This window comes from Geotrypetes seraphini, chromosome 11 (genome assembly GCF_902459505.1).
Source record: "Geotrypetes seraphini chromosome 11, aGeoSer1.1, whole genome shotgun sequence".
NCBI lineage: Eukaryota > Metazoa > Chordata > Amphibia > Gymnophiona > Dermophiidae > Geotrypetes > Geotrypetes seraphini.
Genome location: NC_047094.1, coordinates 119435607 through 119451682, shown reverse-complemented (window position 1 = coordinate 119451682; position 16076 = coordinate 119435607). Strand labels below are relative to the sequence as shown.

General features: G+C 44.8%; 1 protein-coding gene across 1 annotated transcript in view; it reads right to left on the bottom strand.

Moving 5' to 3' along the window:
* SLC12A5 (solute carrier family 12 member 5) overlaps window positions 1-16076 on the bottom strand; it is a gene marked incomplete at its 5' end in the record, with an annotated part of 142652 nt that overhangs the window by 26811 nt on the left and 99765 nt on the right. Inside the window, 3 exons of the mRNA XM_033962619.1 lie at window positions 2467-2574; window positions 5272-5403; window positions 13812-13981. Coding sequence (XP_033818510.1) covers window positions 2467-2574; window positions 5272-5403; window positions 13812-13981 — 410 coding nt within the window. The remainder of the gene's footprint in view (window positions 1-2466; window positions 2575-5271; window positions 5404-13811; window positions 13982-16076) is intronic.

Genomic DNA, 16076 nt, shown 5'->3' with positions numbered 1-16076 from the left:
ATAATAAATTTTTATTGATCATGACAGGAGTCGCCATTCAACATATCACAAATAATTGGAAAAATCACAGTAGACTCAATTATAATTTCTGGTGGAACTCATTATGTTACATTTATAAAATGGATTTGGGGTGGGGAGGGGGATTCTTGGTTTTCCACTAATAATATATTTATGAATGACATAAGATATTATTTTCATATGGTATATTTTAGTTGTATATGAATTTGGGAGGGGGGTGGGGGTTAAATCTTCTTGTTGTATGATATTGTTGATTTTCAAGTGATGTTGTACTATAATTGTTTGATATTTACTGTACACTTGATTTAAGTTATAAAATGAATAAAGAAATAAAAAATAAAATAAAAAATAAAATGGAAAGAACAATAGCTATACAACAAGGGAATTATAATAATTTTAATAAAATTTGGGAGCCATTAACATCTTATTGTAATGAGTAGACACCATTTTCTATTGAAATATACACCGTCTAATGTTGGGAGGGGGGAGGTTTTATATATTATTATTCATATTGGGAAAATAATAGAGGGAATGATGGGAAGGAAGGGAGGTAATTCTATGTATTATAAGATAAATTTGAAAGATTGTCAAGTGATTTATTTAATTTTATTGTTTTGATGTTTGTACACTTGATGTAAGATTGAAAATGAATAAAGATTAAAAAAAAAAAAAAAATAGAACATGAGGTCATTGCATTGCATCCGCGCATGCGCAGACACACTCCAGATGTGGCCCTGAAGAGACAGGGTTTGTGAGGGGCTGGGGTTGGTGGGTGGAACGGGGGAAGACCTATGGGCAGAGCCACACATCCTCTTTTTTGAGGCCAAAATCTGGCAATCCGACATATTACTAACTATCCCCCTCTTTTACTAACGCATAGCGTGGGTTTTAGTGCCGGCAACAGCAGTAACTGCTCCGACGCTCATAGGAATTCTATCAGCATCAGAGCAGTTACTGCCGCTGCTGGTGCTAAAACCCACGCTGCGCCTGGGGTATATCAGGTCTTATAATTCTCTAAATTCACAGTTCATTCTTTAAAGTTCTCAGAGGGAAAAACAGCTACACTTCCCCCTCCGTATTTGCGAATTCCGTATCTACGGATTCGCTTATTGGCGGTTTTAAATGAAAAAAATTACTTTCATATTTTGGGCTATTTTAAGTTTGTGAGCCTCCCCTTAAGCCTTACCTGGTGGTCTAGCGAGTTTTCAGGGCAGTAGCGATCTTCCCACGCTCCTGCCCCGTGCAGATCGCTCACAGGAAATGGCTTGAGAGACTACGGGAGCTCAAGGCAGCCATTTCCTGTGAGTGATCTGCACGGGGCAGGAGCGTGGGAAGATCGCTACTGCCCTGAAAACCCACTAGACCACCAGGTAAGGCTTAAGGGGGGGCTCACAGGGCTAAAAATAGCTGGGGGAAGCGGGGGGGATAAGGGCAGAACCAGCCCGAATATTATTTGCAGTTTTTCCATATTCGCGGGATGGCTCTGCCCCTAACCCCCGCAAATACGGAGGGGGAAGTAGCTATATTCTCCAACTGGATTTAGCACCAAACATATGCTCTTCAATGATAGCAGTTCATAACGTATTTGACGCTGTAAATGTTTCATGATTCCTTCTTGTGCACCGCTCCACCAGGGAAAACTCCATATACTCTCCAAAAATTCTGTCTACATTATTCTCTAAAATAAGGGCACCAGTTTCTTGAATTGCTATCAAAGTCTGTCATATAGTCCCATTGGATACTGCTCAATATACAGGGTGCCCACAAAAACACTCCTTGATTTTAAAAGGTTACAAAACCAAAATTTCTTGGAATATTCTTTCACCTTTGAGGCTACAGTTTCATCAACTCATAAAGTTTCATATGGTATCTGTTGATTACATACACTCTGTGCACCCCACCTGTTACTCGGCAAACATCGATGCGATAATCGAGCTCGGACCAGACTCTTCGAAGCATATCCGGCGTGATCGCGTTTATAGCGTCAGTGATGCGTTCCTGCAGATCATCCATAGTTCCATAGTTGCGGGTGGTGGAGGTACGTTCACTCTGTCTTTCACGTACCCCCAAAGGAAAAAGTCACAAACCGTCATGTCCGGTGATCTCGGGGGCCACTTGAGGAACACCTGGTCATTTTGACGCTTGCATTGTCTGAAGGTTGTAACTTCTGCACTAATTGCAGCTTATAAGGGTGAAAGTGCAAGTGATTGGGTAAGATCTTGATAACTGTGTTTTTTGCGACTTGTATTTGCTGTTATCTTATTTATATACATATTCCTATAAGTTTTGATTTTGTAACCATTTAAAATCAAGGAGTGTTTTTGTGGGCACCCTGTATTAAAAAAAGCATTCCTCTAACCAAGTACTCTACCAACAGTAAAAGGTCTTTCAGAATACCCCCAGGTGAAAACATATACCCCCCCCCCCCGCCACTTCAGACAACTTTACCTCGCGTTCTCGCTCATTCTTTGTCAGGTGCATCTGCTTGAGGATCTGGGACCTCTGCTCCATCACCAGAGTTTTTTCATAGGTGTATGCTGAGATATCGCTGTCATGCTGAAGGAAACAGCAGCAGGAGCAACATTTTAAAGCCGTTAAAAAACAGACCTATCACAGCTGTGGGAATGGAAAGGGGACGGGATTTGATATACAGTGTTCCCCCGTGAATTTGCGGTTTGCAAATCGTGGACTCAGTCTTTCGCCATATTTTCCGACTGCCTCTTCCTGGTACTAAAGTCAGGCTACACCAGGGTAGGGAACTCCGGTCCTTGAGAGCCGTATTCCAGTTGGGTTTTCAGGATTTCCCCAATGAATATGCATTGAAAGCAGCGCATGCAAATAGATCTCATGCATATTCATTGGGGAAATCCTGAAAACCCAACTGGAATACGGCTCTTGAGGACCGCAGTTCCCTACCCCTGGGCTACACCAATCAGGAGCTGCTTTGACACGCCAGATAGCATGTCAAAGCAGTTCCTGATTGGTGTAGCCTGACTTTAGTACCAGGAAGAGGCGGTTGGAAAATACTGAGAATGATCTCCCGCACCCAATTTTCAGCATCCGCCGGCACCACAGCTGCTTTCTGCCTCTAATGCCTTCAATCCGCTCCTAAACCGCATTCGAGGTTTTTTTTAATTTGCGGGTGTTCAATTTTGGGGGAGTACTGTACTGCTTTTCTGTGGTTATAGTCAATGTGGATTGGCCACCGTGAGAACGGGCTACTGGGCTTGATAGACCATTTGTCTGACCCAGTAAAGCTAGTCTAATAGTCTTAAGTGGTTTACATATTATATGAGGGTAAATCAAAAGGTAAAGGCAAAATACATTTAACAGCTTGAATAGAAGTAACTGTTAGCAATTAAACATAGTTCCCACGAAGACGACACATTTGTTGTATCGTTCAAGAAGCTTCTGCATTTCTGCAGAGAAGAAGCTTTTCGGCTGCACCCGAAGCCAGGTGAGAACTGTTTCCTTGACTTCATCCTGATTTGTCTTTTGTTCTCCGGGTCGCAGTGATGCACCCATGTGTCGTCACCAGTGACAATTTTCTCCAGAATATGCAGATCGTCTTCATACCGTCTCCGTAACTGGGTCGCAACCTCCACACCATGTGGCCTGTGCAGATCAGTAAGCTGTTTGGGAACCCGTCATGCGCAGACCTTCTGCTATCCCAAGCCATCATGCATTATGGCACATGCAGATCCATAGCCAATATCCATATTTGCAGGCAATTGAGACACCATTATCTGTCGGCCTTCTCTAATCAAGGCATCCGCCCTGTCAATGTGCTCTTGTGTGCGTGATGTCGATGGGTGACCACCAGAACGACCTTCATCGCTTATACCTGTTCTTCCCGCTTTAAACCTTTTTACCCACTCATAAACCTTTCGTTGATTCATGGTGCTATGTCCATACTGAGTCAATATCCAATGGTGAATTTCTACAGGTTTCACTCCCTCTACCCAAAGAAAGTGCATACTTCACGTTGTTCTGCGATAGTGTAATCTTGCAATGGAACATCCATGTTTCTGACCTCATGGCTGCCACACGACTAAAGGCCGAGCACTGCACTGAACGAACTACCCAGCAGGCAATGTACATAGAAACATAGAAAGATGACGGCAAATAAGAGCTACAGCCCATCAAGTCTGCCCACCCTATTGACCCTCCCTATTAAGTCTAATGACCCCCTTAAGTATGATTGTAATTATACTTCCACTCTACTGACCCGCTCTTTCAAGTCTATACCCTAGTGACCCTATCCCTTGGCATGACCCTCGTAGGGATCCCACATAGGTATCCCATTTTTTCTTGAAGTCTGAGATGCTGCGTGCCTCGATCACCTGCACTGGAAGCTTGTTCCAATGCTCAATCACTCTTTCCGTGAAGAAGTATTTCCTGGCATCTCCACGAAACTTCCCTCCCCTGAGTTTGAGCGGATGACCTCTTGTGGTCGAGGGTCCCTTCAGAAGAAAGATATCATCTTCCACCTCGACCCGTCCCGTGATGTACTTAAATGTCTCAATCATGTCTCCCTTCTCCCTACGCTCTTCGAGAGTGTAGAGTTGCAATTTGCTCAGTCTTTCTTCGTACGGAAGACCCATTAGCCCCGAGACCATCCTGGTGGCCATCCGCTGAACCGATTCAATTCTGAGCACATCTTTACGGTAATGTGGCCTCCAAAATGGCACACAGTATTCCAGATGAGGTCTCACCATGGCTCTGTACAATGGCATCATGACTTCAGGCTTCCTGTTGACGAAGCTTCTCTTGATACAACCTATCATCTGTCGTGCTTTAGATGAAGCCTTCTCCACGAGTCCATGTGTTGCATTTTGCTAGCTCTGTTCCAGTTATCGCATAATTTAAGAATTGCCTTTAATTTTTGATTTCCCCCTCGTATATAGGTGCTTATGTGACAATTGGAGCAATGGAGGGGTTAAGTGACATGCTCAGAGTTACAAGGAGCTGCAGTGGAAATCAAACCCAGTTCTCCTTCTCAGGCTGCTGACCAATAGGGAAGGGCTAATTATGCTCAGACTGAGATCTTTGTAGGATGGAGTACAGTATTAGCTATGACCAAACACTAGCAAAGTAAATGACATGTATTAATCTGGCTAGTTTGTAAATCTGTGATTAAATTATTTTTGTGAAGTTTTTATTCACTCAGCCTTGTCTGGGAACAATCCAAAATCTAATCACTAGAAATTGTCACTTTAGTTTTCAAACTTTTTGATTGACTGTAGGGCCTACCATTTCCACCACTTCCACCTCTGCCGTAATTCTCAGGTGATACAAGAAAGTTGTCAAATCTTTCTTCATCTGAATGCTGTTATCATCCATCTGAGCCACGGTGAAAATACGCATCTTGCACTTCCGCCATACCTGCAAGAAAATGAGGTCATAAGTACAATGCGGAGGACAAAGAGGAAAGCTGAGTGGTGTAATGAGTCAAAAATGAATGGAAAAATCTTAATCATCAGTATAGTCTGGAATTTTTATGCTTTCAAGCCGATTTTCTGGGACACCAGGCCGCACAGTGGTATAAATTGCTATCTGGATTTATGAATAAAAAACCAAAGACTGGTCTTAGAGACATTTGGAGCATTGAGATTAAGCATCACATTTCTGCATCTCAATGGCCACGGATTTGGTCTTGGAGAATGAGATGTACAGTGTCTGCATCTATGAGACAGACTTGGTTGTTTTTGTTACATAGAGCATTTTGGACCCCAGTTCGATTACAAAAGTTGGATAGCTCTAAGTCTAATAGATGCTGGCATTGTCATCTGGAAGCAGGGACTCTAGATCATCTACTTTATTTTTGTCCCTGTATTATGGCCTTTTGGAAATCAATTTGGTCCCAAATTAATGGCTTATTAGAAAATCATGTAGCTCTATCATACGATACAATTCTATTTGGAACGTCCATGAGAAAAAAAAGTCAAATTTCATCTAATAATAATAAACTTTTATTAATAATGACAGGAGTTGCCATTCAGCATATTACTAGAAATTGGAAAGATTATACCAGACTTAATTATACCTTCTGGTGGAATTCATTATGCCATATATACAAAATGGAAAGGACAATTGCCATGCAAAAAGGAAATTATAACAATTTCAAAAAAATTTGGGGACCATTGACAACATATTGTAATGAGCAGGCACCTTTATACACTAAAGTATATTTAGAATAATGGGGAAGGGGGATATATTGATTCATTAGTGTTTTATTATTATTTTGAACACATTACATGTATGATACATTTGATTTGCATTATTTGTAGAGAGGGTGGGTGTGGGAGGGATTTAAAATATGTATTGAAATAATAATATGAAATAATTTTCAAATGATGTATAGGAATTAAAGGATGTAATATTGTTCACTTGGTGTAAGATGAAAAAATGAATAAAGAACTGGAAAAAAAAAAAAAAGACAGTCAAAAAAATTTTTTTTTCAATGTAATATTTCTTTATTGAGCAAACACAACTACAACAAGAACAGCAGGAAGCAAACACTGAACCACAGGTCAGAGCAGCGTACAAACAAATCTGGTAGTCAGCATGAAACAAGAATAACAGGAGAATGCAAATGCACAAGAGTGATTTTAGAATCTGCAGAATTAACCTATCAGTCAAGGAAAATGTGGTTACCGAAGACTGGATTTGGGTTCCCTTGATGCATTAGATCAGGGTTAGGGAACTCCGGTCCTCGAGAGCCGTATTCTAGTCGGGTTTTCAGGATTTCCCCAATGAATATGCATGAGATCTATTTGCATGCACTGCTTTCAATGCATATTCATTGGAGAAATCCTGAAAACCCGACTGGAATATGGCTCTCGAGGACCGGAGTTCCCTACCCCTGCATTAGATGAATTCCTATATTAGGTTCTATGGAGACTGAATTCTTATCTCAAAATTAAAGCACTATCATAAAAAAATGGGAAAAGCATGTGCAGCATGGCTAATGAAATTCCTTCTGCTTGTTTTTATGTGTGCGTTGCCGGTAGGTGGGTGGTGATTTGTTTGGGTATATATCTGTGTTGCCTATGTGTTTACGGGCTCCTTTTACAAGGTTTTAGCGCATGCTTAGTGCACGCTAAAATGTGGCACGCACTAGCAGGTGGTATTTTTTCGGATAGCGCACCAAAAACTCTAGCGCACCTTTGTAAAAAGAGCCCTATGTGTTTCTCTCTCCTCCATGTGTGTATTTACCGCAGTTGTCAAGTTCTATGGTAGCCCCTTTGTCATTAATCTATCTACCTCTTTGTAAATACATACTGTCAACCACTTTTGTAACTCCGCTGCTAATCTCCTTCTCGAGTCCTATTGTAGCTCGCTGACACTGGTCAGGTTTTCTTCTTTTGCAAACCTTGTAAAACTGCAAGGCTTATGCGATATATAAATAAAATTTATGTTATATTTTACAGAATTTTAAGCCCCAAAGTAGAAATTTCTTTACAATATTCCACTGGGTTAGAAATTAAAATGAAACCAAGTGCAATAATTTATCCAGCCATTAGATGTCACTGTCAACAGATTTTGTTGTTGCTGCTGCAATTGCTTTTCCCATAGAAAAGCATTGGGCTATTTTGGGGGAGAATTTATTTCTACAACACTCAGCCTGCCTCTTCCCTGCTTTTTCACCCATGCCAGTCTTGTATGTTTCATATTCTGGGGAGTTATTTTGCCTCCTGATGGACACAGGGTTTTGAGCCCCTCTGCATTTGTAAGAAAAATACTGCTGCTGTAAGTGATTAGTGCAGGAATGCCCCCTGACAAGCCCACTTTTAGTGTGTTTTACCACAGCAAATGTATTTTATTATTCTGAGCTGTATTAGGAGCATATTAGTGCCTAATGCAGCTTCCTAAATGGGCTCCTATGTGACAAAGACATAGCCACAGGCCCCCCCCCCCCCCCCACCACCACTTTGGGCTCAGACTCCCTCCAAACATGTAGCTCCCAGTAAATGGCTGGTGGGGGATACCGAAGCTCCGCCATCTATAGAAATCCATTGCCGAACTGCTCTCCTCTTCCTCACATGGTTGAAGTATAGAAGTCGGCATGCCTGCTGCTGCCAACGCAGGAACTCCTCGGGCATGCTCAGTTCACGCAAAAACTGAGCATGCTCGAGGAATCCCAGCATCAGCAGCTGGAGGCATGCCGACTTCCTCTGTACTGCAGCAATGCAAGGATGAGGTCTGGCTGGCAGGGCTTCAGCATCCCTGTAAGGAAAGGTTTTCTTTCTGGCACGGTGGGGGGGGGGGGGGGAGGGAACGCATTGTTCCCACCCTCAATCTACTTCTGAGCCCCCCTCTCCAAATCAAAGGACTGGCTATGCTCCTGTTAAGTGAGGCAGTTTAATGCAATTGATATTACATAATGTATTGTTATAAATGATTGAATAACAACTTAAAAATAGCAATTAGTCTTTCTAGGGAATCATCTAGGGATGGGTAGGGAACTCTGGTCCTCGAGAGCCATATTCCAGTCGGGTTTTCAGGATTTTCCCTACCCCTGATCTAGGGTTACCATATGGCTCCAGGAAAAGGAGGACGGATTGAGACATCAGGGTTTTATTTCCATTGAAAGTAATGGAAGTAAAACCTCAATATCTCAATCCGTCCTCCTTTTCCTGGAGCCATATGGTAACCCTAGAATCATCTCACTATCTTTTCTCCAAGAATCATTCTCGATTTAGGTGTCTGGTGTGGTGCCTGGAAAGATAGCATGTACAACGTCTCCAGATGTACAAAACGCGGCAATCAGACTTCTAAAATACCTCCATGCCCACGACCCTGTCTCCCAGGCTCTATTGGTGGTTCACTGGCTGCCCGTAGCCAAACATTGTGCCTGATGCTAGCGCTCAAATCCTTGCATGACATGGCACCGGGCTACATGACGACCGAGCTCCCTCCGTATGTGCCGAACAGGTCTCTCCGCTCCCAGGATGAAATACGCCTCAAAACCCCACCTGGTCATTGCTCTTCAACTGCAAACCTACACATGACGTTCTTACTGAGCCACTGGAATCGACTGCCCCCTTAAGGACTCCTCAACTTTAGGAAAGCAATAAAAACAGACCTCTTCACCTAACTTTCCTGCCCATGACCAAAGGATTATACAGAAATGTACATGGCTACTAGATCCCTGTATGTATCACGTTCGGATAAAAACTTAACCTGTAAACTGTATATTATGTATATTGGTATTAGATTCCTAGTATGTGTCAAGTTAGGATAAAAATTTGTATCGTAAAATTTGTACTGAATCTATGGCAAATTGTAACTTGTTAATTGTAACTGTACATTATGTATGTTTAACCTATAACCCATTCTGAGCTCTTTGGGGAAAATGGGATAGAAAACAAATTAAAAAAAAATGAACAGATGAAAGGATGGATAGAGAAAGGAAACTAACTTTTGCAAAAAAAACACAAACCAAAACACCTTTTGGTATTTCATTCCTGTTCTACAAGTACTACAAGCAAATGAGCACTAGAGGGCAGTAGAGACTGCAGAGAACACTAGAAATCACTGTCTCATACATAGAAAGTTAAAGGTCAGTCACACTTCTTAACTAGTCTAACTTAATATGTTTCCACTGTTCTCTCTAAGCTGAGCAGATGTCTTCCAACTACGGGCTAGATTCACAAACCTGCCCGATCAGGACCGATCTGGGCAGGTCCGATGAATTCAGGAAACCCTAATATGCAGATGGGGGCGATTGGAGGAACACCCCCCAACTGCCTGCCCGGATCGCTCGATAGCGATCCCAACACATGCGCAGACCATCCCGGCATAGATTTTTTTATTTTTTTTTTAAGGAGCCCGTGCACTGCGTGGAAGGGTGGGTGAGTCGGGGCAGGCAGGCATGTTCAGGGCTGCAACTTTTTTTTTTTGTTTAACTTTTTAAAAACTTTTGTAGACCAGTGAGCCCGTGGTTTTAACCCGCTTTAAATCTGCGGGTTAAAACCATGGGATCATAGAGTGGGGAAGAGCAGGAGGAGGCAGGAGAGATGGGGCAGAGCAGGGCAGCGATCGGGGGGGGGGGGGGTAGCAATCGGGTGAACAGGCAGAAGACATCAGGGCAGAGCAGGGCGACATTCGGGGAGAGCAGGCAGGAGACAGATCGGGTCAGAGCAGGGCTTATATGGAGCAGTCGCTTCTTGGGATGATCGGCCAGCCCAGTCGGTTTGGAAAATTTGTGTTGTGAATCGCGTTCTTGCCTAATTTGCATGTGTTTCTCCTCATTTGCATGCACGGATTCGAATTGGATAGCAGGAGAGGTTAGTGAATGGGGCTCGAGGGAAATCTGGTCACAAAGGGGTCGCAAACCGATCGGTTTGCTTTGTGAATCTAGCCCTACATTGCTACCAATAGGGGGCAGTGCTTCAATATTGTGTTTTCAATCTCTAGGAGGAGGCAAGTTCCCTGGAGTCTTGCTAGGGTTACCAGATCTCTGGATTTCCCCAGACATGTCCTCTCTCTTGAGGACATGTCAGGGGGTCTGGACAGCTTTTAAAAACCCAGCACTTCTTCTGGGTTTTTAAAAGCTTCCTTGAAATTGCATTGGGCAGGACCCCCGCTGTGGGGGTCGGGTTGGGTCTGATAATGTCAGGGATGTTCTTGCAAGCGGGAGAGTGTGGGCATCTCTCCCATTGCTGGGGGGTGTTTGTTGGTTGACAGTGGGCTGTTGTTGTGGGGTTTTTTTGGGGGGTCTTCTTGATGTGTTTTCTGTGCATGTGCCCATTGCTGTCATCAGCGATGGGCACATGCTAATTTAGCGAATCTTCGCTGCTGTCCACCGACCTTATTTGTATGCGGGTTTTAAAAAAAAAAGTCTCACTTTTTTAGATTTGCTATCAACACGGCTGCATTAGCAGACCGTCGCTTTTTAATGTGGGTTTTTGAAAATCCTGCCCTAAGAGACTTGTCCAAAGTCACAAGGAGCAGTCTGGGATTAAACCCACAACCTCAGGGTAGTGAGACTGCAACTCTAGCCACTAGGCCACCACTCCACTCCTGCATATTGCACTTAACCACATAAGTATTAGCAAGCCGACAATACTCGGTTATGCAATGCCAGTGTCCAGACATGGCTGGCCATTGAATATCCAGGGATAAAGCTGGCAGTGGCCAAAAAACGAACATATGAAAAGCCTTACTGGGTCAGACCAAAGGTTCATCTAGCCCAATAGCCCGTCTTCACGGTGGCCAATCCAGGTCACTAGTACCTGGCAAAAACCCAGAGTAGCAATATTCCAGAACCCCAAAGAGTATCATGATTCCATGCAGAATCTCAAAGATTAGCAAGCTTCTAGAATCCCAAAGAATAGCAACATTCCATGCTACTGACCCAGGGCAAGCAGTGGCTTCTCCCATGTCGGTCTCAATGGCGGACTACGGACTTTTCCTCTAAGAAATTGTCCAAACGTTTCTTAAAACCAGCTACGTTAACCGCTCATACCACAAAACAGCGACCACCACCAGTTGAATATCTATCCCTATCATACCTGCCTCTTTTTCTATCAGCGGGCCTAAACTAAATGCTTAACTTATCTAGATGATTTTGGGCTCACCCTAGCTCCTCTTCTAACCTCACTCCACAAATATATGGATAATATCTGGCCTCTTACAGACATGAGATAATTATGCATTTTGCACAATGGCCTTTGAATATATCAGCCCATATCTTCCTGCTGGTAAATTTATGGCTTACCGAGGGACCTCAGTTCAGGTTGGGTCTCTAGCATCAAGTAATTGATCGGCTTCTTCCCTTCAAATCAGACCATTTCTTCAGTATTCCTGGTGTCTTTTCCCTAGGCACTGCATGACCTAATTTCCTGCTCCAGTTGCATTTTTTAAGCATGAAACAAACTCACTATCACTGATGTTCCATTTCCTTTGTCTCTCTGCCTTTTTTTTTTTTTTTTTTTTTTAATTAAAGCTCCTCAGTTTTATTCTTTGCACCATGAGACAAATGATACATCTTTACAAATCTGTCATTGGACTTTCGTTTCTCCACGGCAAAGGTTCTCACGCAGTTCTTGGAGCACATCCAGGACAGTCAGGTTTTCAGGATACCCACAATAAATATGCATGAGATATATTTGAATACAATGGAGGTAGTGCATGCAAATTTATCTCATGCATATTCATTGTGGGTATCCTGAAAACCTAGCTGACTGGGGCCAGATTCTCTAAAACCACCGTTAAAATTCTGTGGGTCGCTGAGGTGCCAGTAAATAGTCTGATTTGAAAATGGTGATCGATGTTGAAACAATTTTGCATGCAAATGAGTTTCGCAGAGGTCCGCTGTAGTTCCATCCAATCAGTTGTTGGAGAAAGTGACTGACACATGCAGAGAGCTGGCAGGGATGCCCTGAAGCAGCCTCTTGTCACTCAGCTCTTCAGGGCAAGAAGAGCAACTTTAAAAAATAATAAAATGGCCAGAGAAGATCGGTAGGAGGGATGCCCACTACTTCCTGCCACTGCCCCCCCCCCCCCTGGTGAACTCCCACCCCCTACCTAAAAATTGAAAATTGGCAATAGGGATACTCACTCCCTCCTGCTGCCAGGGCCCTGCTGCAAGCCCATGAACACCCCACATGAACACCTGAATCCCTCCATATACCTCTAAATTGAAGACTGGCAGAAAAGATGCCACCTCTTCAAAATGGTGAGCCTTCCCAATGCATCCTGGGATGCAAGGGAGGGGGCTTAAGACTGATTGGCACAGGCACCTAAGGCGCCCATAGGAGGCCCTTCCTATTGCATTCTGGATGCAATAGGAAGGGCCTATGACTGATTGGTTCAGATATCTATGAGAGGGACCAATCAGAGTCTTAGGCCCCTCCCAGTGTCTGGGTCAGAGCCTTAGGCCCCTTAGGATGCACCAGGAAGGGGATGGCCTGCCATTTTGAAGAGGCAGGCTTGCCAGCAGGAGGGAATGGAGGGCCCCAGTGGCAGGAGGGAGTGGACATCTTTCTTGCCGATCTTCAATATAGAGGTATGGGGGGGAGACAGGGATTCGTAGTGGGGCCCTGGCGACAGGAGAGAGTGGGCATCCCTCCTACCAATCTTCAATTTAGAGATATGTGGGACAGTTTGGAGTTTGCAGAAGGAGTTTGGGGGTTCACGGCGAGGCACCAGTGGCAGGAGGGATTGGGCTTCCGTCATGATGATTTTTTAAGTTTGGGGGAGGTGTGAGCTGTCGTTGGGGTGTGGGGTCCCAGCAGGAGTTTTTAAAAAAAATATTATTTTCAATGGGGACAGGTACTATGCGTGTGTAACACACACATAATTTCTGTCCCCATTAAAAATTTTTAAAAATCTGCTGTTCGGGATGCTTTTTTTTTAGTACTATCGCCACCACCAGACCTGTTGGAGATTTCGGAGCGTTAAAAATCAGCACTTCATTTTGTGCATCACCTGGGCATTGATTGGAGTGCTCATTTTAATATCGATGAGTTTGTTGTAATCTATTTACATATGATTTCGGAGGCTGCTACAAACCACGGAAAAGGCTGCGATTTGCCGTTTTGGTCATCAATAGCTGAAATACTTTGAAGCTAAAGAGGTTAAAACTGGTTTAGAGTTGATCATTAAAGGCACAGTGAGTTTTGAGCATAAGGACCTGGATGTGTCCTTAGGACTGGGGCGAGAACCACTGCTCCACGTCAGGTCTCAAACATCTTTCTTTCTGCTCACAGTACATAGCGATATCATTTTTTCCCCTCGTTGCGTGCAGCATGCCTCTTCTTCACCCTCTTCATTTTTTTAATTACCTTATGGTGTCCCAGAAGGAAAGGCAGAAGCATCAGCATCCCTCCGTCATGGACGATCCACCAAACATCAATGCTGCCTTCGGAAAACCTTTCCTGGTTGCCCGGAAACATGACAACATTCTTGGTGACAATTAGTGCCAGGTGTGCTGCAGTGGTTTCTCGGACAAGCTCTGTGATTGGAAAGAGAAGTGGTCAAACAAACCAGGAGAAAGATCTCCACAATCCAAGTAGACACGAACAAATCACAGAGGAGATACGTAGTAATGTTGGTGTGCAGTTTATGGTGACGGGACAAAAGCACGTGGGATCTCTAGGGGGGTAAAGTCAGGGGGTGGGTCATTAGAGTGGGCAGACTTGATGGGCTTTGGCCCTTTTCTGCCGTCATTTTCTATGTTTCTATGAGACAAATGGGCGCCGACAAACGAGCGATGACAATTCAGTGCAAGACTTCAGCGCCGCAGGAAAACCTTCTTTTAAAGGGCTCCGACAGGAGGTGTGGGGGGGAAGCCCCCACTCTACTTAATAGGGATTGCGCTGCCATGTTGGGGGGATGTAACCCCCCACATTATACTGAAAACTTAACTTTTTCCCTAAAAAAATAGGGAAAAAGTTAAGTTTCCAGTATAATGTGGGGTTACAACCCCCCAAAACCCTCCCCAACGCCAGCACGATCATTATTAAGTAAATGGGGGGGGGTTCCCCACCAATACCTCCCGTTGGAGCCCTTTAAAAGAAGGTTTTCCTACAGCGCGCTGAAGTCTTGCGCTGAATTGTCAGCGCCCGTTTGTCTCACGCACTTAAGACTATGAACCGCAGTTTATTCATCTTAAATAATAAAATGCTAGCCCGCGCATGCGCAGTAGAAAAACGTGTTCCCTGATCCCTTTTCTGTCGGGATGTGGCCGCACGAGTGCGCATGCGCGCGTATTACCTCACAAAGGCGGCGAGCTCTGACACCAACGGCAGCGCCACTGAGATTGGGAAAGCACAGCACAGCCGGCGACTCCCCCCTCCCGCCCTCACTCACTGCCAAAACCACCACCTCCTCCTTCTCGCCAGCTCACCCGCTTTTAAATGCTGTCTTCACCTGGCTTTGCTGTCTTCTGTCCACTGCGGGCCGCCCTCTCTGACTACTTCCTGTTTCCGCTAGGGTTGGCCGCAGTGGATAGAAGACGCCAAAGCCAGCGACTGTAACCGCCGATCTCCGTTCCTCCGTGGGGGGGGGGGGTCTGGGAGGAGAGGGATCGCAGCCACTCAGCGCCCCCACCAAGGAGCCCAGCAACTTTCCGCTGCCCGGGACCCGACTCATTTGCCGCCCCTCCCCTCTTCCCTTACCGCAGGCCCGACTGGCGATTTAAGCAGCCTGTCAGCAGTCTTCACACGTTGCTTCGGGCCCTTCTACTGCCCTGATTTGCTCCGGACGTGCCAGAGTAAATCAGGGCAGTAGAAGGACCCGAAGCAGCATGTGAAGACTGCTGACACACTGCTTAAATCGCCATGTGTAGTCGGGCCTGCGGGAAGGGAAAGGGGGTAGAGGAAACGCTAATGCAGGCACAGGGAACTGGTGTAGGGGGAGGGAATGCTGCTTTGGACAGACAGACAGAGGGAGGAAGGGAGACAGAAAGAAAAGAAGAAAGACGCGGGCAGGTGCACAGGGAACTGGTGTGGGGGGAGAAAAATGGAGGGGGAGGGAATGCTGCTTTGGACAGACAGACAGAGGGAGGAAGGGAGAAAGAAAAGAAGACACAGGGACAGGTGCACAGGGAACTGGTGTGGGGGAAGGGAAATGGAGGGGGAGGGAATGCTGCTTCGGACAGACAGACAGAGGGAGGAAGGGAGAAAGAAAAGAAGACAGGGGCAGGTGCACAGGGAACTGGTGTGGAGGGAGGGAAATGGAGGAGGAGGGAATGTGAAGGAAAGAGGTGCTGATGGACAGGGGGGAGGTAAAACAAAGGGAGAAGGCCTGCTGCTGCATAAGGAGAGCAGTGAAGGGGTGGTGGTGGACACAGGGGAGGTAAAAGGAAGGAAGAATGGACAGGGGGAGCAGGCAAGGGGTGGTGATGGACAGCCAAGGAAAAAGAAAGACAGAAAGAAAGAAAGCGGCTAAGGAGAGAGAGAGAGAAAGAAATAAAGAGAGACACACACACATATATTCTAGAACCCGTTAATGTAACGGGCTATAAGACTAGTAAATCATAAAAGTTTGAGCCACCACACAGACTTTTATGATTTAAGAATAAACTGCACACCAACATTACTACGTAT